The sequence below is a fragment of the Perognathus longimembris genome, chromosome 2, assembly GCF_023159225.1.
Source record: "Perognathus longimembris pacificus isolate PPM17 chromosome 2, ASM2315922v1, whole genome shotgun sequence".
Lineage (NCBI taxonomy): Eukaryota > Metazoa > Chordata > Mammalia > Rodentia > Heteromyidae > Perognathus > Perognathus longimembris.
Window position 1 is genome coordinate 44,207,470 of NC_063162.1, and position 25,502 is coordinate 44,232,971.

Below are 25,502 nucleotides of genomic sequence, written 5' to 3' on the forward strand. Positions count from 1 at the left end.
ACAGGTACCGTTTTGCAGAGATTCGCTACCATCGCCCTGAGGAGACCCACAAGGGGCGTACAGTTCCAGCTCATGTGGAGACAGTGGTTTTATTTTTCCCGGATGTTTGGCATTGCCTTCCCACCCGCTCAGAGTGGGAAACCCTCTCCCGAGGATACAAGCAGCAGCTGGTCGAGAAGCTTCAGGGTGAACGCAAGGAGGCTGATGGAGAACAGGCACTGAACGCTAATCCCTTTTTCTATTTCCGCTTCTCACAGGCACAGGAACACAGGCACAAATGCACATCACACACTACATAACAAACACACATGGAGGAACATAACTGGTAACAACGACTGGTAATCCAGCTTTCAGTAGTAGTATATTCTTTTCTCTGAAAAATTCTGTCTATTATGCTAACATTAAGAGTGCTGAGACCTCAAAAGAAAATAAGTTGTGCTTAAGTTGCACAGAATTTTGTTTCTACCATAGGTCTAGTTGCTGGAATCTGGGACCAGTTGTTGAGCAAGATTCAGTATTAAGCCATTTTAAACATTTTGCCATTTTCTAAAATTTAAAAAATTTTCTCTTTCACGGTCATCAGTTCTAGTCATGGATATTTGAAATTGGACAACCACAAGTCTGAGAGATTTGAAATTTCAGGCTATGTGGCAACGTCTTTGGTATATTTCAAAGGTCTCACTAAATCAATCTTTGGGTGGCTTGAAAATTGGGGCAAAATCACACACTGTGTGGTTAGTGGAGACCGGCAGTGTTTGTGCATCCCTGATATCCTTTGTGTTGTAATTTATCACCCTTTTGTGTTTCACAGATCTGGCTTTGATTGGCTGATGAGTGTCTTTGTGATCAGTTAAAAGTGGTAGAATGTATGTACGTGGACTTGCCTAAATAATAACTTTAGGAGAAGACAATCTGAAACATTTGTGACCTTGCACAGATCAGCAACAGACTTTTAAAAATAAATGACTTATATTTTAAAGTTTCAGAATAGTAATTGTGTTCTTAACTTTGTATGTTAGGATGAAGAAGAGAAGGATGACGGTGAAGCTAAAGAAATTTCCACTCCTACCCATTGGTCTAAACTTGATCCAAAGACAATGAAGGTATCTTGGAAAAAAATTGTAAATTTCATTTTAAAATATCTGATAGGATTAGACAATGTTAATGAGACTGTGGGCTGTATGTTTATGCACACGCATGTGTGCCTCAGTACCAAGGCTTGAACTCAGCATTTTGCTCTCAGCTTTTTGATTCCTTTTTTTTTGCCAGTCCTGGGGCTGAACTGAGGGCCTGAGCACTGTCCCTGGCTTCTTTTTGCTCAAGTCTAGCACTCTGCCAACTTGAGCCACAGTGCCACTTCTGGCCTTTTCTATATATGTGGTGCTGAGGAATCTAACCTAGGACTTCATGTATATGAGGCAAGCACTCTTGCCACTAGGCCATAGTCCCAGCCCCAGCTTTTTGATTCTTTACAGGTCCTACTACTTGAGCCATGCCTTCTTCACTTGTGGTTATCTGCTGATAATGGGAAATAATAGTCTCCCAGATTTGTATGTCCTGACCGGCTTTGAACCTGCCTGGGTTTAGGACATTTTTTTTCAACAAGGAAATTTTCAAGATGAAGTCTGCCAACTTTATATAACTATTACACTATTATATTTATGCATATATGAATGTATGTGTAAGTTGAAAGGTAACTTTATATATCAGTTCAGCCATTATCTGGGAATCCTGCAATATACACATGCCTATGTTATTAATAATACTGATTTTTGGTTTGGGAACTAAGAAGGCAGGATTTTTTGTGCCTAAAAGTAACTTAAACTCTAGGGGATCAATGAAAAAAATGTATTTATAAAATAAAGGATAAACGATGTTTAAATTTAAAACAAAATGAAGGCATGTATGTAAACGAGTTAAAAATTTTATTTTATTTTATTTTATTTATTTATTTTTTTGCCAGTCCTGGGCCTTGGACTTAGGGCCTGAGCACTGTCCCTGGCTTCTTTTTGCTCAAGGCTAGCACTCTGCCACTTGAGCCACAGCGCCACTTCTGGCCATTTTCTATATATGTGGTACTGGGGAATCGAACCCAGGGCTTCATGTATATGAGGCAAGCGCTCTTGCCACTAGGCCATATTCCCAGCCCTGAGTTAAAATTTTTAAGAACATTTTAGAAGCTTTTTTTTTTTTTTTGGCCAGTCCTGGGCCTTGGATTCAGGGCCTGAGCACCATCCCTGGCTTCTTTTTGCTCAAGGCTAGCACTCTGCCACCTGAGCCACAGCGCCCCCTCTGGCTGTTTTCCATATATGTGGTGCTGGGGAATCGAACCGAGAGCTTCATGTGTAGGAGGCAAGCACTCTTGCCACTAGGCCATATTCCCAGCCTTAGAAACTTTTTTTTTTTTTTTTTGACCAGTCCTGGGACTTGGACTCAGGACCTGAGCACTGTCCCTGGCTTCTTTTTGCTCAAGGCTAGCACTCTGCCACTTGAGCCACAGCGCCACTTCTGGCCATTTTCTATATATGTGGTGCTGGGGAATCGAACCCAGGGCCTCATGTATATGAGGCAGGCACTCTTGCCACTAGGCCATATCCCAACCCCCAGAAATCTTTTTTTTTGTGTGCTTGTCTTGGGGCTTGAACTCAGGACCTGGGTGCTGTCCTTGAGCTTCTTTTGCTTAAGGCTAGTACTTTTAACTACTTAGCCATAGCTCCACTTCTAGGTTTTTTTGTGGAGCTAAGAGTCTCACATTTTTCTGCCCAGGCTGGCTTAGACCCATGATCCTCACACCTCAGCCTCCTGAGTAGCTAGGACTACAAATTTCAGCCACCAGCTCCTGGCTTAAAAACTTTTTTTAACCTGCACTAGTTTTACTTTCCAATGTATCTGGACCAGTTGTTTTTTGTACTTTTGTCTCTCTTTGCCTATATGTGACTACTAGATCTGAGTCTGTAGGTGAATATTATTTTCTTTTACATTTTGTTACTTAGCATACAAAAGTTGACTTTTGTTTACAGTTTTGGATTCTTCAATTGTCCTTTGAGTCTTTTTTATGCTGATTGTAGGGCTTGAACTTAGGGCCTATCCCTTAGCTTTTGTATTCAAGCCTGGCACTATATAACTTGAGCCACAGCTTCTCTTCAGGCTTTTTGGCTGAGATCTGAGGATCAGGTAGAATGCTAGCTAGCCTGGCAAGGAAAGTCCATAGACTTCTTTTTGTTGTTGTTGTTCTTTTTGTTGGCCCTGGCCAGTGTCCCTGAGCCCCTTTTGCTCAAGGCTAGAATTCTACCACTTGAGCCACAACACCTTTTTTTGTGGTTTAGTTGGAGTTGAATTTCAAGGACTTAACTGCCCAGGCTGGCTTTGAACTGTGATCCTCATATCTCAGCCTCCTGAGTGGCTAGGATTACAAGTGTGCTCCACTAGCGTCCAGCTCCATGAGACTTTTTTTTTTTTTTTTTTCCCAGTCCTGGGGCTTGGATTCAGGGCCTGAGCACTGTCCCTGGCTTCTTTTTGCTCAAGGCTAGCACTGTGCCACTTGAGCCACAGCGCCATTTCTGGCCATTTTCTGTATATGTGGTGCTGGGGAATTGAACCCAGAGCTTCATGTATGGGAGGCAAGCACTCTTGCCACTAGGCCATATTCCCAGCCCATCCATGAGACTCTTAAGTTAACCACCAAAAAGCCAGAAGTGGACCAGTGGCTCAAGGGATAGAGCACCAGTCTTGAGTGAAAAAGCTCAGCGATAGTGCCCAGGCCTTCGTTTAAGTCCCAGTACCAGCACACAAAATAAAATACATTAGGCAGAAGATAATTACAATTTGGAGATATCCCATTTTCCTTTTTTGTGTTTTCACACTGCATATAATTAGGTAAATGATCTCCGAAAAGAATTAGAAAGTCGAGCTCTTAGTTCCAAAGGATTAAAGTCCCAGTTAATAGCTCGACTGACAAAACAACTGAAAGTAGAAGAACAAAAAGAAGAACAGAAGGAGTTAGAAAAATCTGAAAAGGAGGAAGAGGAAGAGGATGATAGGAAATCTGAAGATGATAAAGAGGTATGTAATCAACATTTAAGTATACTATAGTGTGTTGGTCTTTATGGGGTTCTCAAGTCATACATGTAACTTAAAGTTGTATTTGTGTGTATAGTTATAGTGAGGTATAGTTTATATATAGTAAAATAAGACTTCTTCTGTGGTGGTACTATTAGGCTTGAACTCAGGATCTCGTATTTGCTAGGTAAGAACAGAGGTACTTTGACTTATACCTCTAGTGATTTTGGCTGGTCCTGGGGCTTAAACTCAGGGCCTGGGTGCTGTCCCTGAGCTTCTTTTGCTCAAGCATAGTACCCCTTGAGCCACAGTTCTACTTCCAGGTTTTTTGGTGGTTAATTGGAGATAAGAGTCTTGCAGACTATCCTGCCCTGGCTGGCTTCGAACTGTGATCCTCAGATCTCAGTCTCCTGAGTAGCTAAGATTACAGGCATGAGCCACTATTATTATTATTATTATTACTATTATTATTATTATTATTTTAAGTTTGCTTTTCTGGTAGGATTTCCAGCTAACTTTGTCAGGGCTGTTCTCAAACCAGGCAAGCCTCCCAAGTAGCTGGGGATCACAACATGTGCCACCTTGCCAGTTAAACTCAAGAGGTGACTCTTGCTTCTTTAAACTCTAGACTATTCAAGCCCTTTTATGCTTCATCTCTTTTTTGTGGTCTTGCTGATTTAATCCAGGGCCGTGTGCATACTAGTTTATGCATGCTATCCCAAGTGCTGTACTACTTGAGTTATGCCACCAGCCTTAAGCTGAATAGTCTGACCCAAATGTTGAGGCAGCAACAGGAGCATACACAATATATATAAAGACAGAGACTGCTTGTTTTGTTTTGTTTTCCATCCTAGTCACCAAGCAGACATCTGCCAGATTAAATAAGAGTAAATTTTTTTATTTTTTTATTTTTTGGCCAGTCCTGGACTCAGGGCCTGAGCATTGTCCCTGGCATTTTTTGTGTGCAAGACTAGCACACTGCCACTTAAGCCATAGCGCCACTTCTGGCTGTTTTCTGTATATGTGGTGCTGGGGAATCGAACCCAGGGCTTCATGTATATGAGGCAAGCACTCTTGCCACTAGGCATATTCCCAGCCCCTAAGAGTAAATTTTTTGTTTATTGCCAGGCCTGGGGCTTGAACTCGGGGCCTGAGGCACTGTCCCTGGCTTCCTTTTGCTCAAGGCTAGCATTCTACCACTTGAGCCACAGCACCACTTCCAGTTTTTTTTGTTTTTTTTTTTTTGTGGTGCTGAGGAATCGAACCCAGGGCTTCATGTGTACAAGGCAAGCATTTTACCACTCGGCCATATTCCCAGCCTCGAGTGAATGTTTTCAGCACAAGTAGGCTTTGGATCTGAAAAGAATCCTAGGCAATTTTTAATCATAAACCGCATGAGTGAGGTGTTCTCTATCATGGGTTATTTATTTATTTGCTTGCCAGTCCTGGGCTTGGACTCAGGGCCTGAGCACCGTCTCTGGCTTCTTTTTGCTCAAGGCTAGCACTCTGCCACTTGAGCCACAGCGCCACTTCTGGCCGTTTTCTGTATATGTGGTGCTGGGGAATCGAACCCAGGGCCTCATGTATACAAGGCAAGCTCTCTTGCCACTAGGCCATATCCCCAGCCCCTCACCATGGTTTTTGGTTTGGATATCTATATTACTTTAGGTGTGGAATTCAGGAGGATCCAAAGACTGTATAGAACAACTCCATTTTCTCAGAATTATCTTAATTTATATGTAATTTCGGTATAGGTAAGAAATTTTTTTCTTCTTTGATAGACAGTTTCTTACGACTGAAAGTATAAGAATTAGGAGTCATAAAAGCTACTACCTTTAGGAAGGTTGGTCTTTTTGCCTTTTTCAATCCTATATGCTAGACATAATTACCTTAAAAGGTCATGAGGATTTTGCTTTTTTCCTTAATATGATATACATGTTTTGTGTACATATGTGTGATACATGGAGATTAAATCATGACTTAAAATTTCAAACATCTAGGAGGAAGAAAGAAAACGTCAAGAGGAAATGGAACGTCAGCGTCGAGAAAGAAGATACATTTTACCAGATGAGCCAGCCATTATTGTTCATCCAAATTGGGCTGCAAAAAGTGGCAAGTTTGATTGTAGCATCATGTCTTTGAGTGTCCTATTGGACTATAGATTAGAGGATAACAAAGAACATTCATTTGAGGTAATGTTTTAAGTTTAACTTAGTGTCCTAAGTAATGGCCACAATTGCAGTTGGTTAACAATATATCTTACATCTACATCTGTTTTTTAAATATTATTTTATCATCTTTTTATTGTCTTTAAATGGTTGTAGGGATTTTAATTGAACATGTCAGTGCATGTGCATGTTGATCAGTATCTTCCCCATTGTTTTGTTTTTGTTGTTCTTACTGGGGAAAAAAAATGAGTAGTTTGTCCTTAAGTATCCTATAAATTCACCTTTATTAATTTCAATCTTTTTTTTTTTTTGGCCAGTCCTGGGCCTTGGGCTCTGGGCCAGAGCACTGTCCCTGGCTTCTCTTTGCTCAAGGCTAGCACTCTACCTCTAGAGTGGCAATACCACTTCTGGCCATTTTCTGTATATGTGGTGCTGGGGAATCGAACCCAGGGCTTCTTGTATAGGAGGCAAGCACTCTTGCCACTAGGCCATATTCCCAGCCCCAATTTCAATCGTATATATGGCTGTCCTGTCTGTTTCAGTAAATAACTAGAGGGTGTGTGATGTGGCACTGTGGTTTGAACTCAGAACTTCAAACTTGCTAGGTTGGCATTCTACCATTTGATCCATGCCTCTACTATGGCTTTTTGCTATTTGTTCGGAGATAAGAGTCTAGTGAACTTTTCCCATGATCCTCTAGATCTAGGATTACAGGGAGTGAGTCACCAACATGCTGTTGGATCTAAATTCTCTTTCTTTCTTTGTTCGTTCTTTCTTCCTTTGTTTGTTCTTTCTTCCTTTGTTTGTCCTTTCTTTCTTTCTTTCTCTCTCTCTCTCTCTCTTTCTTTCTTTCTTTTTTATTTACTTATTTGCCAATCCTGGGGCTTGGACTCAGGGCCTGAGCACTGTCCCTGGCTTCTTTTTGCTCAAGGCTAGCACTCTACCACTTGAGCATCAGCACCATTTACAGCTTTTTCTGTTTATGTGGTGCTGAGGAATCGAACCCAGGGCTTCTTGTATACGAGGTGAGCACTCTACCACTAAGCCATATTCCCAGTCCTAAATTATTTTTCTTAAAACAACTTCTTTCCACAACTTTCTTTTCCTGGAGTTAATTTCAGTATTATTTTATATGATTAGAGGCACAGAGGCATTGTGCCTTTGTGTTCCTCCCTAGAGTATCCTGATCTCACTGTGTATGCATGTCTAGAATCCTGTATAATTTATGATGTACCAGTGTATTTTAGATCTAGCTTTCACATGTGAGAAAACATGAGCTGTTGGCCTCTCTGAGTTTGGCTCACCTCACTTAACATGATTTGTTTTAGGTCTGTCCATTTCCCTGCAGATGACATAATAATATTCTTTATAATGACTATATAGGTATTACATTTTTGATCCACTAATCTGTTGTAGGTCATCTGGGCTATTTTCATGACTTTGCTATTGTGAATAGTGCAGCAGTAAATATGGATAGTGGCAGCAATGAACAGAATATGGTATCCTGGCTTGTGGTGTTCTGGGTAGATGCCAAGAGTGAGTGGTATGGCTGGGTCGTAGGGATGAGCCTATGTTTAGTTTAGTTCTCCCCCTCCCCTTGTGGCCTATTTTATTTCTTTAATACTTTTTATTGTTATTACAAAGGTGATGTACAGAGCATATTTAGTTTTTTGAGAACCCTCTGGACCATTGTCTAGAGTGGTTATCCAAGTTTAGATTTTCTTTTTTTTTTTTTTTTTGCCAGTCCTGGGGCTTGATCTCAGGGCCTGGGCACTGTCCCTGAGCTTGTTTTGCTCAGAGCTAGCACTCTTGCCACTTGAGCTACAGTGCCACTTCTGGCTCTCTACCACTTGAGCTACAGCACCACTTCTGGCTTTTTGTGTTAATGTGGTACTAAGGAATCAAACCTAGGGCTTTGATGCATGCTAGGCAAGCACTCTACCACTAAGCCACATTTCCAGCCCCTAAATTCTTAATCCAGGTTTAGGTTCTATTCTTTTTTTTTTTTTCTCAAGGCTTTTTCTTTTTTCTTTGTCTATTTTAGTCAGTCTTGGTGCTTGAAGTCAGGGCCTGGTTACTGTCTCTGAGCTCTTTTGGCTCAAGGCTAGCGCTTTACCACTTTGAGCCATAGCTCTTCTTCCTTCTAAGGCTGTTTCTTTTTTTTTTTTGGCCAGTCCTGGGCCTTGGACTCAGGGCCTGAGCACTGTCCCTGGCTTCTTTTTGCTCAAGGCTAGCACTCTGCCACTTGAGCCACAGCGCCACTTCTGGCCGTTTTCTGTATATGTGGTGCTGGGGAATCGAACCTAGGGCCTTATATATCCGAGGCAGGCACTCTTGCCACTAGGCTATATCCCCAGCCTCTAAGGCTGTTTCTTGGGAAATATGTTCTTTTATTAGCATGTCAAGAGTTACAGAATAAGCCTGGCCCTGGTGGCTCCTGTCTATACCTAGCTATTCAGGAAGCCTAAGGTCTGATGATCATGTTTTAAAGCCAGCCCAGGTAGAAAATTTCTCCAGATTCTTACTGACAATTAACTAGCAAAAAGCCAAAAGTGGGGGGAGTGTATGACTCAGTTAACCTTGCCAGCACCAAACATGAAGCCTGAGTTTAGTACAAAACAAAAAACATAGTTGCCTAACTTTTTATTTTATTTTTTGTTTGTTTGTTTTGCCAGGCCTGGGGTCTGAAACTCGGGCCTGGACACTGTCCCTGAGCTTTTTCCTCGGGGCTAGTATTCCACCACTTGAGCCACAGCGCCATTTCCAGCATTTTCTGTTTGTGTGGTACAGAGGAATCAAATCCAAGCATTCATGTATGCTAGGCAAGCACTCTACCACTAAGCCACATTCCCAGCCTCTAATTTTTTATTAGCTTATATTGTTTTTGGTTTTTATTTGTCTATTTGTTTACTTTTCTTTTGTGCTGATGCTGAAGCCTGAATTCAGGGCCAGTGTACTATCCCTGAGCCTTTTTTTTTTTTAAATTAAGATGAGTGGGGCTGGGAATATGACCTAGTGGTAAAAGTGCTTGCCTCGTATACATGAAGCCCTGGGTTCAATTCCTCGGCACCACACATATAGAGAGGGAAACGGCCAGAAGTGGCGCTGTGGCTCAAGTGGTAGAGTGCTAGCCTTGAGCAAAAAGAAGCCAGGGACAGTGCTCAGACCCTGAGTCCAAGTCCCAGGACTGGCAAAAATAAATAAATAAATAAACAGACAAATAAATTTAAGACTAGTGATCTACCACTTGAGTCACAACTCCACTTCTAGCTTTTTGGGTGCTTAATTAGAGATAAGAATCTCACAGACTTTCCTGCCCTGGCTGGCTTTGAACCCTGATCCCCAGATCTCGGACTGCTGAGTAGCTAGGAGTATAGGCGAGCCACTAACACCTGGCTTGTTGTTTAATTTTATTATTGTTATTATTATTATTTTGTGCTAGTCATGGAGCTTGAACTCAGGGTCTGGGCACTGCCCCTGAGCTTCTTTTGCTCAAGGCTAGCATTCTACCACTTGAGCCACAATGCCACTTTTGGCTTTTTCTGTTTATGTGGTACTGAGGAATTGAACCTAGGGCTTCATGTATACAAGGCAAGCACTCTTGCCACTAGGCCATATTCCCAGTCCTCTCATGGACTTTTATATCTGGGCTGCTTTCAAACCTGGAATCTGGAGGACTCAGTCTCCTGATTAGCTAGAATTGCAGGTGTGATCCATAAGCACTTAGCTACATCTTGGGCTTTTGACTTAGATTCTCACTAGGTAGCCCAGACTGGCCTGAAAATCAAGATCCTCCTGCCTTTGCCTTCCAAAGTAGCAATTATCTGCCACCATGCAATGTATTATTATTCCTTATAATCAGTAAAGTAGTCTGATCCATGAGTTTTACCATAGATTACACATCTTAGAACTGTGATCAGTTATTTCAATCAAGTTTGTAGTTTGGTTTTTGTCGATTATGGGGTATAAATGCAGGGCCTGGGTACTGTCCTTGAGCTTTCTTGCTCAAAGGTAGTGCTCTACCACTTAGAACCACAACACCACTTCCAGTTTTCTGGGGGTTAATTGGAGATAGGAGTCTCATAGACTCCCCTGCTCGGGCTGGCTTTGAACCATGATTCTCATATCCCAGCCTCCTGAGTAGGTAGGATTACAGATGTGAGCCACTGACACCCAGCAGTTTTGTAGATTTTTTTTTTTTGCCAGTCCTGGGGCTTGAACTCAGGGCCTGAGCACTATCCCTGGCCTCTTTTTGCTCAAGGCTGGCACTCTACCACTTGAGCCACAGTGCCACTTCTGACTTTTTCTATATATGTGGTGCTGAGGAATCGAACCCATGCATGCTGGGCAAGCACTCTACCACTAGGCCACATTCCCAGCCCCAGGATTGATTGATTGATTTATTTATTTTGGCCAGTCCTGGGCCTTGGACTCAGGGCCTGAGCACTGTCCCTGCCTTCTCTTTGCTCAAGGCTAGCACTCTGCCACTTGAGTCACAGTGCCACTTCTGGCCATTTTCTGTATATGTGGTGCTGGGGAATCAAACCTAGGGCTTCAAGTATACGAGGCAAGCACTCTTGCCACTAGGCCATATCCCCAGCTCGATTTAAATTTTTTTTACCTAAAATATTTTGCTGCCTTCTTAGAGTTTTTAGATCTCACCTGATGAGAGACTACTGTGCGACTACTCTTTTCTTTTTTTCCTTTTTTTTTTTTTTGCCAGTCTTGGGGCTTGAACTCAGGGCTCGAATACTATTCTTGGCTTCATTTTGCTACCAGTTGAGACACAGCATCACTTCTGGCCTTTTCTGTTTATGTAGTGCTGAGAAATCGAACCCAGGGCTTCATGCATGCTAGTCAAGCATTCTACCACTAAGCCACATTCCCAGCCCTACTTCCAGGTTTTTGTTTTGTTTTGTTTTGCAAAGGTTGAGGGCTTGAACTCAGGGCCTGAGCACTGTCCCTGGCTTCTTTTTGCTCAAGGCTAGCACTCTGCCACTTGAGCCACAGCGCCACTTCTGGCCTTTTTTATATATGTGGTGCTGAGGAATCGAACCTAGGGCTTCATGTATGCAAGGGAAGCACTCTACCACTAGGCCATATTCCCTGTCTGTGACTACTATTTTCTATAATTGAATATTAATGTTTCCTTCTCTCTACTAGATTTGTTAGGTTTTTTTTTTCAAATTAATTTTCTTAATTGTTGTTTCCCCAGTGCCTAGAACAATCTCTGGTAATTAGTAGGCATTTTATTAAATATTTGAGTGAATAGAGTATATTTGCCATGAGGACTCATGCTATTTTATTTTATTTTTAATTCCCGAGATACACCTGTTACTGGTGTTTGAACTCTTGAACCATGCCTCCACTTTTTTTTTACTGGTTAATTTAAGATAATGGTCTAACATGTTTGTTTTGTCTGGCTTCCTGCTTAGGTCCTCTGATCTCAGTGTTCTAATTAGTTATGATTATAGGCATGGGCCCTCCCATACCTACTTAAAATAATTGTTACTTCTTTTGAGGTAGCATCTCAAAGTGGCGATCTTTCTACCTTGTCCCTCATCTACCTCCACCCCAGTTGTGATTGCAAGCATTGGCCATGATAGTTAGCCAGCATTTGTGCATTTGTACTGGTTGTAGTAATCTCACTTTTTCTAATTCCAAGTTTTCTGTATCAGGGTAAATTTTCACTATAAATACTTATGTTTTTGAAACATTCTTTTGAGCCTTGTACACTAGGAATAGAACTAAGGCAGGAAAAATTTGAGACTAGACTGCCTGTATTGCAAGTGAACATAGACTTTACCAAAAAATTCTTCTGAAGATTTGAGTCTGTTTAACATCAATGACTTTAAAAAAACAAGTGTACATGATAATTGCCAGATATGATCAAGTTTTTATTTGATAATTTATTAACTGCTGGGTTTATTCAGTATTTGTATTAAATTTGGTTGAGATAATGTTTGTATCTTTTTATAGGTTTCATTGTTTGCAGAACTTTTCAATGAAATGCTTCAAAGGGATTTTGGTGTCAGAATATACAAGTCATTACTCTCTCTTCCTGAAAAAGAGGACAAAAAAGAAAAAGATAAGAAAAGCAAAAAAGATGAGAGAAAAGATAAAAAAGAAGAGAGAGATGATGAAAATGATGAGCCAAAGCCCAAAAGGAGAAAATCAGGTGATGATAAAGACAAAAAAGAAGACAGAGATGAAAGGAAGGTCTGTAATTGTTTTTAGCATTTGCAATGTATTTCAGAAGGTTTTTTTAATTTGTTTTTGTGCTGATCCTGGGGCTTAAACTCAGGTCATAGGGCGCTGTTCCTGAGAGCTTCTTTTGCTCAAGGCTAACACTCAACCACTTGAGCCATTTCTGGCTTTTTCTGAGTAGTTTATTGGAGATAAGAATCTCAGACTTTCTGGCCTGGGCTGGCTTCAAACCACAATCTTCCAGGGCTGGAAATATGGCCTAATGGTAAAGTGCTCACCTCGTATACATAAAGCCCTAGGTTCGATTCCTCTGCACCACATATATAGAAAAAGCTGGAAGTGGTACTGTGGCTCAAGTAGTAGAGTGCTAGCCTTGAGCAAAAAGAAGCCAAGGACAGTGCTCAGGCCCTGAGTTCAAGCCCCAGGACTGGCAAAAAAAACCACCCAAAAACAAAACAAACCACAATCTTCTGGATTTCAACCTCCTGAGTAGCTAGGATTACAGTTGTGAGCCACCAGAGCCTAGCTGGAAGTTTTTGATTGTAGTCCTTACAGATTGTAAGAAAGTGTTTTTATTTTTTCCCCTATTATTTTAGTAGAAATGTAAAGGGTAAACAAAGATTTTAAGAAGTTATGTCTTTCAACCATCCCTATATTAATATCTATAGCTAATTTCATGATAGTTTATTCCTTTTTTAAATGTACTAGTATTATGATAAATTTATGATTTGAAATTCTTCAAATAAATTGAATATTCTTAAATGGTTTCTGCTTTCATTTGGTTTGATATCTTTATTAATTTCAAATCATAAATGTAGAAAGAAGATAAAAGAAAAGATGATTCTAAAGATGATGATGAAACAGAAGAAGATAATAATCAAGATGAATATGATCCAATGGAAGCAGAAGAAGCTGAGGATGAAGAAGATGGTATGTTTCAGTTTTACTAAATTCCTTCGTAGAATTGAAAAGAAAAAAAAAAAGTTTTACTATGTTCTATTTTTAAGACAGTGTCTCACTCTAGCCCGGGCCGGCTTTAAATTTAGAGTTGCCTCAGCCTCTCATCTGGGATTACAGGCCTGGCCTGCCTCATCACCACCTTCTCCCACCTCCACCTCCCCCTTTCCTCTGGAGACACGGTATTGTTATGTGGCCCAAGTTCACTTAAAACTCAAAATTCTTTTTTCTTTTTGTTGTGAGTTGTGGGGCTTGAACCCAGGGCCTGGGTACTGTCCCAGAGCTGCTTTTTGCTCAATGGTAGCACTCTACCACTTTAGCCACAGCGCCACTTCTGGCTTTGTCAGTTTATGTGGTACTGGGGTTTCATGCATGCTAGGCAAGCACTCTACCACTAAGTACATTCCCAGCTGCCACTTCCAGTTTTGTGTAGTTAATTGAAGATAGGGGTCTCACAGGGACTTTCTGCCCAAGCTAGCTTTAAACTGCGATCCTCAGATCTCATCCTGAGTAGCCACTGATGCCTAGCTCAAAAACCTTTATCTACAACAGGTGTATATACTGTCTTGATTAACTTGAAAAAACCATTTCTTTGGTGACTGTGTCATTGAAATGGGTGCCTTTTTGCCCAGGCTGTCTTCAAACTGTGAACCTTAGATTTTAGCCCACCTGAATAGGGTTATAGGTGTGAGGCACTGGTGCTTACCCACCCACCTATCCCTTCCTTCCTTCCTTCCTTCCTTCCTTCCTTCCTTCCTTCCTTCCTTCCTTCCTTCCTTCCTTCCTTCCTTCCTTCCTTCCTCTTTCTCTCTCTCTTTCTTTTTATTTTAATTTTAACCTATTTGAGTCTTTGAAACTAATGTTTTGTCTTTTCTAGGAATGATTGGGTTAGATTGATTTTCAAAATCCATTCTTACCCAGGCGTTGTGGTGCATGATTTTAATCACAGAACTAGGGAGGCTGAGGCAGGAGTTGAAGTGGGGTATCATTTGTTTTGTGGAAAGTATGTTTTCATGATACTGATTAGTACTAAGTTTCTGACTGCTGTTATATTTGTTTTACAGATCGGGATGAAGAGGAAATAAACAAAAGAGATGACAAAAGAGATATCAACAGATATTGCAAGGAGAGGCCATCTAAAGATAAGGTAGTTTTTGAATGTCATATTCTTTTATTTTATTCGTTTATTATTTTTATGCCAGTTCTAGGGCTTGAACTCAGACCCTGACCTTGGCCCTGGCCCTGAGCTTTTTTGCTTAAGCCTGTGTGAGCCATAGGTCCATTCCCAGCTTTTCAGTGGTTAATTAAAATAAGAGTTTCATGGATTTTGAGCCACAAGTCCATTCCCAGCTTTTTGGTGGTTAATTAAAATAAGAGTTTCATGGATTTTCCTGCCTGGGATGGCTTTGAACCACAATATCCTCTCAGCCTACTAACTAGCTGGGATTACAGGCGTGAGACACCAGCAACAGGTTGTGGCAAATTGCTTTTTAAGACAAGTACTATCAGTGTGTACCAAGAGCTTATGCCAATAAATCTAGTTATTCGGGAGGCTGAAATCTGAGGGTTGATGTTCAAAGCCAGCCCAGGCAGAAAAGTCTTAAGTGTCTCTTATCTCCATTTAACCATCAAAAAGCAGGACTGAAGATGTGACTCAAGTGGTAGCGTGCCATGGAAGAGCTTGAGGCCCAGAGATCAAGACCCAGTACAGGCACCACTAAAAAAAAAGGTTTAACTTTAGTGCTATTATCTGGATATAGTCTCACACTTTTTACTAGTAATAAATTGTATAATACACCATCTACTTCTGCATTTTCTATAGGAAAAAGAAAAGACTCAGATGGTCACAATTAACAGAGATCTATTAATGGCCTTTGTTTACTTTGACCAAAGCCATTGTGGTTACCTACTTGAAAAGGATTTAGAAGAAATACTGTATACTCTTGGACTACATCTTTCTCGAGCTCAGGTAATTATCCTACAAATTTAAAATGAAATCCTTTTTTGGTAAGTTTTCTTTATAAACTTAAACACTAGGGACTAATTTATGCCACACAAGTGCCGTACCACAGAAATACCAGTGGTGGGGCTGGATTTAGCTCAGTGGACGAGCTCCTGCCTGGTGAGCACAAGGCCCCGAGTTCGGTCCTCAGCTCTGGGGGGGGGGGGGGCGGGGGGGGGACTATAAAAGTCCAGAAATACCAGTGGTGTAGTCGGTAACTTTTTTTCCCCTGCCAATACTGGTGCTTAAACTCAGGGCCGCATGCTTTCTCTTTTTCACTCATGCCTAATGTTAAGACTTTACCTTTTCAAAAGGAGAATAAATATATGTAATATAGATTTTTTTTCACATCTTTCTTTGTTCTTCTTACCTATAGTATTTAAGTTTGAAATCAAGGTCTGTATGTGTACTCTGCACTTGGAACCATTTCCCAATACTTTCTTTTTCTTGTACTGATATTGGGGCTTGAACTCAAAACCTTACATTCTCCTTTTTTTTTTTGCCAGTCCTGGGCCTTAGACTCAAGGCCTGAGCACTGTCCCTGGCTTCTTTTTGCTCAAGGCTAGCACTCTGCCACAGAACCACTTCTGGCTGTTTTCTATATATGTGGTGCTGGGGAATCGAACCCAGTGCTTCATGTATACAAGGCGAGCACTCTTGCCACTAGGCCATATTCCCAGCTCCAGTAATGGACTTTTCTTTCCTGGCTGACTTTGGACAGTGACCCACATATCTCCACTTCTTGAGTAGGTGGGATTGTAGGTGTGAGCCACTGGTGCCTGGCCTCATCATTTTATTATTTTTAAATTAGAGTCTTACTTTTTGTCCAGTCCTCCTATTTATATTGCCTCTCTGGCTAAGGCACCTGGCATGTGCCAGTTTTTTGTTTTTTTTTTTTTTAATTGTGATTGGATCTTATGAGCTTTTTGCCCAGGCTGAACTATAACTCTCAAGTAGCTAAAGTAGAAAACCTTAAAAAAAAAAAAAAAAAAGAAAGAAAAAGAAAGAAAGAAAGCCCTTTTACTCTTTGTCTGGTTCTGGTTCTACTTAGACTAGTGTCTTTTCATCTTTTTTTTTTTTTTTTTTTTTTTTTTTTTTTTTGGCCAGTCCTGGGGCTTGAACTCAGGGCCTGAGCACTGTCCCTGGCTTCTTTTTGCTCAAGGGTAGCACTCTGCCAACTTGAGCCACAGCGCCACTTCTGGCCATTTTCTATATATGTGGTGCTTTGGAATCAAACCTAGTGCTTCATGTATAAGAGGCAAGCACCCTTGCCACTAGGCCATATTATTCCTAGCCCCTGTTTTGTTTTTTTTTTGAGAGGGAAGAATGGAACCTGCAATTTAATGTAATCCATGCTAGTGTGAAGTCATGGTCTTCCTGCCTTAGTCTTCTGAGTACTGGGGTTACAAAAATGTACCTAGGGGCTGGGGATATAGCCTAGTGGCAAGAGTGCCTGCCTCGGATACACGAGGCCCTAGGTTCGATTCCCCAGCACCACATATACAGAAAACGGCCAGAAGCGGCGCTGTGCCTCAAGTGGCAGAGTGCTAGCCTTGAGCGGGAAGAAGCCAGGGACAGTGCTCAGGCCCTGAGTCCAAGGCCCAGGACTGGCCAAAAAAAAAAAAAAAACAAAAATGTACCTACATCTTTTGTAATTTTTTAAGTCTGGCCCTCCAGTTTTTTATTATTAAGTTGTACAAAGGGGTTATAGTTCATTAATCAGGTTGCTTCTTGGTCATTCCTTCCTTCCTTCCTATTTCCCCCTCTCGTTCCTACCTTCAAGTTACATATTTCATTTTTTACATAATGTATGTTAAATATGACTACATTTGCCCACTGTACCTACAACTTTATTAACAATTTATATATAAGGCTGAGTTGCTTTTATTTTTTACTTTACTAATTTTTTTTTTTTTTTTTTTTTTTGGCCAGTCCTGGGGCTTGGACTCAGGGCCTGAGCACTGTCCCTGACTTCTTCTTGCTTAAGGCTAGCACTCTGCCACTTGAGCCACAGCGCCACTTCTGGCCGTTTTCTGTATATGTGGTGCTGGGGAATCAAACCCAGGGCTTCATGTATACGAGGCAAGCACTCTTGCCACTAGGCCATATTTCCCGCCCCTTCTACTTTTTTTATATGTTGGTATTTTTGTTGATGTGAGATTCTTTAAGAAATAAACATTTTTTAAGGATAAACTTGAGTCTCCAATTATAATGAAAATATTAAAAATCATAATTTCCGTAATTTGATTTCCAAAGAAATTACTATCCAAGAAAACAGTTTCTATAGACATTCATCATTTGTAGAAATCAAAGCACAGTTGTTTTAGGAGAATCAAAGGTTGTGTTTTGAGGCTGGAAATGTTACAGCCTGTAAAACATTGTCTAGTATGCTAAAGTCCAGTTTCAATTCCCAACACCAACACAAAAAATAGTCATATTGGGCTGGGAATGTGGCTTTGTGGTAGAGTGCTTGCCTAGCGTGCACGAAGCACTGGATTGGATTCCTCAGTATCATATAAACCGAAATGGAGCTGCAGCTCAAGTGGTAGAGTTCAACCTTGGGACTGGCAAAACAAAACAAAACTTTTTATCCTATTAATTTATTTTTAACTTGCTTATATAATAGGTAAAGAAGCTTCTTAATAAAGTTGTCCTCCGTGAATCTTGCTTTTATCGGAAATTAACAGATACCTCAAAAGATGAAGAAAGCCATGAAGAGTCTGAATCACTGCAAGAGGATATGCTAGGTTTGAGTATATTAAGATCTTTTATGTTTCTTTTATTTTGCTGTGTTGTCTTGTTCTTTAAGAAGTAGATTTACTTTGTTGCAAGGCTATCCTTGATCTTTAGCTCTTCGTGCCTCAACCTTCCATGTGTCTTCCTTTCAAATAATATATTTCCTAATAAATAAATAATAAGTAGTAAAATTGAAAGAATATGTCCTGCTAAATATATTATCCTTATTACATACCCGTACTAAAATACATCATCTTTTATATTATAGGAAACAGGTTGTTACTTCCAACCCCAACAGTAAAACAGGAACTGAAGGATATCGAAGAAAATGTAGGACTCATTGTGTACAATGGTGCGATGGTAGATGTAGGAAGCCTCTTGCAAAAATTGGAAAAGAGTGAAAAAGTAAGAGCTGAAGTAGAACAGAAGCTACAGCTACTAGAAGAAAAAACAGGTGAGAGACAGCATTGTTCATATTAGTACTTTTAAACCCATTTTGAGATATTTTACACATATATTTTATCTAAGCTAGACATTTACCTTTTTATATTTGTAAAATTTTCTTATTTTGGGGCTGGGGATATGGCCTAGTGGCAAGAGTGCTTGCCTCGTATACATGAGGCCCTGGGTTCGGTTCCCCAGCACCACATGTACAGAAAATGGCCAGAAGTGGCGCTGTGGCTCAAGTGGCAGAGTGCTAGCCTTGAGCAAGAAGAAACCAGGGACAGTGCTCAGGCTCTGAGTCCAAGCCCCAGGACTGGCCCCCCAAAAAAAAAAAATTTCTTATTTTGTAAGAATCTTAACTATTTGTGTGCATTCTCAAGTATACTTTTGTGTTTGCTTTTTTTTTTTTAATGTAAGTTCTTGCTTTATGTTAGTGCTAGGCTTTGATCCCTCTTACTTGTGCTTCCCCATGTAACTGGGAATGAAAGGTACATGCCACTGCACCCAGCAATTGATAGAGATGACATTTCAAAAACTGGTATAGAGATGACATTTCAAAAACTGGTATACCTGGGCTGGACTGGCCTAGAATTACAGGTGTGAACCACACTACTCCCTGTCCTGTTGCTTCTTTTAAAACTGTTCTGCTACTTAGGTTTTACCAGATTCTGTTTTCACTCAATGTTCTCCTAAAGTGAAACTTTGGGTTAGGACATGGTTCAAGTGACAGTGCCTTCCTATCAAGTACAAAGCCCTGTGTTCAGTACCACACTAAAAAGCTAAAGCAAAAAAGAAATAATGCTACTTAAAACTTAATTTTACTAGAATGAGTATTGTACTATGTTTAGTTGTGGGGTTGTTTTTTTTTTTTTTGCCAGTTCTGGGGCTTGAACTCGGGGCCTGAGCACTATCCACTATCCCTGGCTTCTTTTTGCTCAAGGATAGCGCTTTACCACTTGAGCCACAGCACCACTTCTGGCTTTTTCTGTTTCTGTGGTGTTCAGTAATCAAACCTAGGGCTTCATTCATGCTATGCAAGCACTCTATTGCTAAGCCACATTCCCAGCCCTGTACTATGCTTTTATAACTAATGAAATTGGCACTCATGGCCATTTTAGAGAATTGTATATACTTTTGGAAATTTAGAGGTTAAAATTATGCTTTTGATTTCTTTTTTTAACAGATGAAGATGAAAAAACCATATTAAATTTGGAGATTTCTAATAAAAGCCTCTCTGGTGAACTCAAGGAGGTTAAAAAGGACCTTAGTCAATTACAAGAAAATTTAAAGGTTTCAGAAAACACAAATTTGCAATTTGAAAATCAGCTGAACAAGACAATCAGAAACCTATCTACAGTAATGGATGAAATACATACTGTTCTCAAGAAGGTTAGAAATTTTATGCTTTGAACATTTTTGTGGGTTTTTTTGTTTTTTGCCAGTTGTGGGGCTTGAACACAGGGCCTGGGTACTGTCCCTGAGCTCTTGTTGCTCAAGACTAGCACTCTGCCACTTTTTGAGCCACAGCTCCACTTCCAGTTTTCTGGTGATTAATTGGAGATGACTTTCCTTTTTCTGCTGGCTTTGAACCATGAGTCCTCATGGTTCAAACCTCCTGAGTAGCTAGGATGACAGGTGTGAGCCATCAGCACCCTGCTTATTTTTATCTTTTTTGTTGTTGTTATTTTTTTAATTGTTGTTTTAGAGGTGATGTATAATGGGATACCTTTACATAGATCAGGTGACATTCTTGTCTTTTATTTAAATTTAAAAATTTGTTTTCCTATATTTTTAGTGTATTTTAATATTACTATGCTCTTTGTAGTTTTCCTAGAAGTAAACAATGATAATGACAGCATTCCATCTTCCCTGAATCTTGTCAAAAGTAATTTCTAAAAGACTATGTTCCCTAAAACTTTGGTAGCATTCTGCATAATTTAAACATATGTGCCTCTTGAGGCTTATTTTGGGCTGAGGTTGTAGTAGCTCAGTCAGTGGAAGAATTAAGCATGTGCTTGTACTGGATTGTTCCTGGATTGAATCCCCAGAACCACAAATGAAAAAAAAAGTTATATTTCTTTTTTAGAACCAGTTTTAAACACAGAATTGAGGAAACTTTTGGCACCAAACTATTAAATTAATTCACTAATATTTATCAATGAAAATATAACAATACCACTCTAATAAGATGGCTTCAATAATTCTCTTTAACAAGAGAATCTAATCGAATGTACTTTCTCTTTATCCTATTGTTTTACAGGATAATGTAAAGAATGAAGACAAAGATCAAAAATCCAAGGAGAATGGTGCAAGTGTATGATAAGATTTGTGTTGTGATGTGGAATGGTGTTAAATAATGTACATATAAAATCATGATACAAGAATGTTTGAAGGTGATGCATGTTTGATTTTAGTAGTATAAATATCTGTTAGTTCAAATGATGTATAAAGTTTTATGAATGTGAGTCTGCTTTTGAAAATTGCTTGTAATTTCTAGCATTCAAATTATTAAACACTCCTTGAGTGTAATAATTTTGCATTGCAAAATGTTTTAGGATGAACTTTGTTATAGTTTTACGCTCAATAAAGTTCATCAATTTAATTGACAGTATTTAATTACCAAACGTCTTTTATTGAAATGTCTGGAATATTTTATTTATAGAATTACTGTTAGCATTTTGTTTTGTTTTAGTTTTTGTGCTGGTCCTGGGACTTGCTTGTACTCAGGGCTTGGGCACTGTGCTTGAACTATTTTTTTTTTGCTCAAGGCTAGCATTTTACCACTGGAGCCACAGCTCTACTGTCAGCTTTTTGCTGGTTACTACCCTGCCCAACCTGGCTTCAAACCTCACTCAACCTCCTAAGTAGCTAGGATCACAGGTATGGCCACAGGTGCCTAGCTGTTATTAGCTTCTTAATTTTTCAGTCAATATTTAAGTTTTTTTCAGCACAAATCATAAAATAGCATACTGCTTAATTTCTGCAAGTTTTTCAACAAGAAATATTTTTATTCTCCATCCCCAAAATATCACCTATTAGTTTATAAAAGCATGTATTAAAAAATCAATTCATATGAAAGGTGGCAGTATATGAAACACTAAGAAAGCAATAGACAGCTAGTGTGATTCTATTTGCTAGGACTTAAATAAAAATCAATAGCCTAATGCTAATAGTACTGCATTCAATTAATTATTCAACCTTCCTAGAGTAGAACATTTGCTTTTCATTTAACAAGATTTTTTTCTTCAAGAAATTAAGGTACATCAAATGTACAGTTCATTAACAAACCTGTAGATGTCAGTATGCTGCCTTAAGTCTTCGTTTTTTTTTTTTATCTTCAGAATTTCAGTAGATGTGTGTTGAATTTAAAAGGAAAGAAATGCCTTGTATTCTGCATAGTAGTTTTCACCAGCATATGAAGTTACCTTTCAGAGTTATTTGACAATGACTACAGATAGGAATGCAATTAGGTATACAATTGAGTAAGACCTATTGACAGAGTTGGTAGAAGCTAAGGATGTTCCTAACGTCCTAAGCTGCATAGAACGACACACCTCCATCAGGAATTTTTTTAGCACTAAATGCCAGTTTGAGAAACCCTGTTATAATGTAATATTGGGTTAAATGACTCTTGGTTTTCAAGTCTAGTGTATGATTAAATGCTTTGTATTTTTAAAAAAATTCTTAGTTGATATTTTGCTTTTCCTAAAAATATATGCTGTATTAGAATTTATCTTATTTCATTTTGTTTTACTTGATTTTATTTTGATAGAATAATGGCGAAGTATTCCAAACAGGTGAAATATGAGAATATATAGTTGCATGTTACATGTGACTTAAACTTAATAGGATCAACACAGCTAAGGGATAGGATTAAAATACCTCAAATTTTTGCAGACCACTTTTGTGTTAACTGGTGTTTCAGTTTGTAGGGCTTGTTAACCTCTCTTAAAACCAGATTGCTGATTGATAATTATATTGCTATTGTGTAAATGTTTCTTCATCTTTCATGTAAAATGGAATATTAAAGTGATTTTGAAAGTTTTTCTGACAGAAAATATTGGAGATTTTTTATTTTGGGGGGTGCTGGTCCTTTGGCTTCATCTCAGGCCTGCCTGGCTGCTGTCCCTAAGCTTTTGTTCTCAAGGCTAGCGCACTACTCCTTGAGCCATAGCTCCATTTCTGGCTCTTTGGTGGTTAATTGGAGATAAAAGTCTCATGGACTTCACTGCCCTAGCTGGTGCAGTCCTCAGATTTCAGCCTCTTGATTACAAGAGTAAGCCACCAGCACCTATCTCTAGAGATAAACTTTTAACTAAAAGAAAGTAGTGGTAAATGCCTATTATAGGTACAACAGGAAGCCTAAAATGAGCAGATTACACTCAATGCTTATGCTCAAGCAGGAAATGAGACCCTATCTTAAAAATAACCATCACATAAAAGACAGAGGGTCATAGCTCATAGCTCAGCCGTAAGAGCAAGCAACCTGCCTAGCACAAGGCCCTGAGTTCAATCCCATACCACCACCAATAATAAAGCTCCTTTAAAAAGTGTATCTTCAGGCTGGGAATATGGCCTAGTGGCAAGATTGCTTCCCTCGGATACATGAAGCCCTGGGTTCGATTCCTCAGCACCACATATATAGAAGAGGCCAGAGGTGGCGCTATGGCTCAAGTTGGCAGAGTGCTTGCTAGCCTTGAGCAAAAAGAAGCCAGAGACCATGCTCAGGCCCTGGTTTAAGCCCCGGGACTGGCAAAAAAATGAAGTATCTTCTAGCTGGGTGCTGGTGGCTCTTGCCTATAATCCTTGCTACTCAGGAGGCTGATACACAAGGATTATGGTTCCAAGCCAGGAAACTGTGAGACTCCAGCTAACCACAGAAAAACTGGAAGTGGAGTTGTGGTTCTAAAAAGCTCAGTCCCTGAGTTGAAGCCTCTCAACCTACAAAAAAACAAAATTAAAAAATGAAACAAAACTGGGGATGTGTCTCATTGTTAAAAGCTTTCCTTAGCATATGTAAAGTCCTGAATTCTTTGCCCAGCTCTGCAAAAAGAGATTAAAACTAGGCCTTTTTTTTTCTCTACTACTGACTGAGCTACATCCTCAACCCAGTATCTTTTATTTGTTTTTCTGGAATCAAATATACTTTATGCATGTGTGGATAAGTGTTCTACCACTGAACTACATCCCTAGCTCCAAAACAAAAATAGTGAATTATTAAGAATATTTTAGGCAATACATTAACCAGTAATTTATTGACTAAATTAGGAGCCTTTTGAGAGAAAACCAAGAATAATAACAGTAAACATAAACCAATATGGCTTAGGGCAAACTGGAATATATGGTTTCAGTTCATTTATTTTTTTACAGTGTAGATGATACTGATCAATTTTGGTGCTCACTAGTTAAGAAACAAGCTTTTGGCTTGTATGTTTTTTTGTTTTTTTTTTTGGCCAGTCCTGGGCCTTGGACTCAGGGCCTGAGCACTGTCCCTGGCTTCTTTTTGCTCAAGGCTAGCACTCTGCCACTTGAGCCACAGCGCCCCTTCTGGCCGTTTTCTATATATGTGGTGCTGGGGAATTAAACCCAGGGCTTCATGTATACGAGGCAAGCACTCTTGCCAACTAGGCCATATTCCCAGCCCTGGCTTGTACATTAATGAAGATCAAATTTGGAGCCCTGGAGTACTTTTGACAAAACCCAGATATTTAAGTTTTCCTGTGTGTACAAGGGAATATTACCTTAGATAAGGGCACTACTTAAGTTACTGAATCATTTCTTTATTCAAACCTTATTAAAGGTAGATTCTGAATATATTCATTATGCCTTTGGAAGGCATACTAGTAGGAATCTGACTCACCTAGAAGGCTTGTTAAAACATTATTTGGGCCGCCAGACTTTCTGTTTAGGTTAGAGTCTAGAATTGCATTTCTAACACATTTGAAGATGCTCCAAACTAAGGTATATTACAAGCACAAGTCACCGGTGTCCGGCTTACTTAAATTTATTTATTTATTTTTTTGTTTGTTTGTTTGCCAGTCCTGGAGCTTAAATTCAGGACCTGAACACTGACCCTGGGTTCTTTTTGCTCAGGGCTAGCACTCTAGCTCTTGAGCCACAGCACCCACTTTGGGCTTTCCTGCATGCTAGGCAAGCACTCTATCACTTCCATAAGAGATCTTAAAGTACTGGGTGCCAGAAATCCTAGCTACTTCAGGAGGCTGAGATCTGAATATTGTGATTCAAAGCCAGCTGGCAGGAAAATTCGTTAGACTCTCATCTACAATGAAGCACTGAAATAAGCTGGAAGTGGAGGGGATGGCTCAAGTGGTAGAGGGCCAGGCCTTGAGTATCTTAAAACATGTTCCTGTGTGTGTGTTCATGTCTGTGTGTTGGTCTCAGTTGTGGGGCTTAAATTCCAGGAGCTGTGCACTGTCCCTGGCCTCCTTGTGCTCAAGGCTAGTGCTATGCCACTTCAGTCACAGTGCTATTTCCAGTTTTTGAGTGGTTAATTGGGGATAAGTTTTGCAGGGCCTTTTTTGGGGGGAGGGGGGCAGTTGAAGAGCTTGAGTGCTCGCTCTAGGTGCTGTCCCTGAGCTTTTTTCCTCAAGGCTAGCACTCTACCACTTGAGCCACAGCACCACTTCTGGCCGTTTTCTATATAATGTGGTGCTGGGGAATCGAACCTCGGGCTTCATGTATATGAGGCAAGCACTCTTGCCACTAGGTCATATTCCCAGCCCCAATCCCAAGGTTTATTAAAACTCAAAGTTTATTAAAATACTGACCTTGGAGTTAAAAACTAAAATATCTTAATCTAAAGAGACCAAGGGACTGGGATCTAAATCATAGAATGCTTCCCGCACATGGGCCCCTAGCACCTCAAAATAAAACGGACTAAATAGGAAGAATTTGCTATTGTGGCTCAT

At 39.9% G+C, this 25,502-nt stretch overlaps 1 protein-coding gene across 2 annotated transcripts in view; it reads left to right on the top strand.

Annotated features, from left to right (window-relative positions):
* The window catches only part of Ccar1 (cell division cycle and apoptosis regulator 1), a 48,029-nt gene extending 26,831 nt beyond the window's left edge, over window positions 1-21,198 (top strand). For both annotated transcript variants that reach the window (XM_048338902.1, XM_048338903.1), the window contains exons 14-25: window positions 5-215; window positions 1,020-1,103; window positions 3,877-4,062; window positions 6,060-6,251; window positions 12,207-12,446; window positions 13,253-13,364; window positions 14,456-14,538; window positions 15,214-15,360; window positions 18,020-18,140; window positions 18,398-18,583; window positions 19,757-19,962; window positions 20,834-21,198. In XM_048338902.1, the coding sequence (XP_048194859.1) occupies window positions 5-215; window positions 1,020-1,103; window positions 3,877-4,062; window positions 6,060-6,251; window positions 12,207-12,446; window positions 13,253-13,364; window positions 14,456-14,538; window positions 15,214-15,360; window positions 18,020-18,140; window positions 18,398-18,583; window positions 19,757-19,962; window positions 20,834-20,893 (1,828 nt within the window). In that variant the 3' untranslated portion in view covers window positions 20,894-21,198. The remainder of the gene's footprint in view (window positions 1-4; window positions 216-1,019; window positions 1,104-3,876; window positions 4,063-6,059; window positions 6,252-12,206; window positions 12,447-13,252; window positions 13,365-14,455; window positions 14,539-15,213; window positions 15,361-18,019; window positions 18,141-18,397; window positions 18,584-19,756; window positions 19,963-20,833) is intronic.
* The last annotated feature ends 4,304 nt before the right edge of the window (window positions 21,199-25,502 follow it).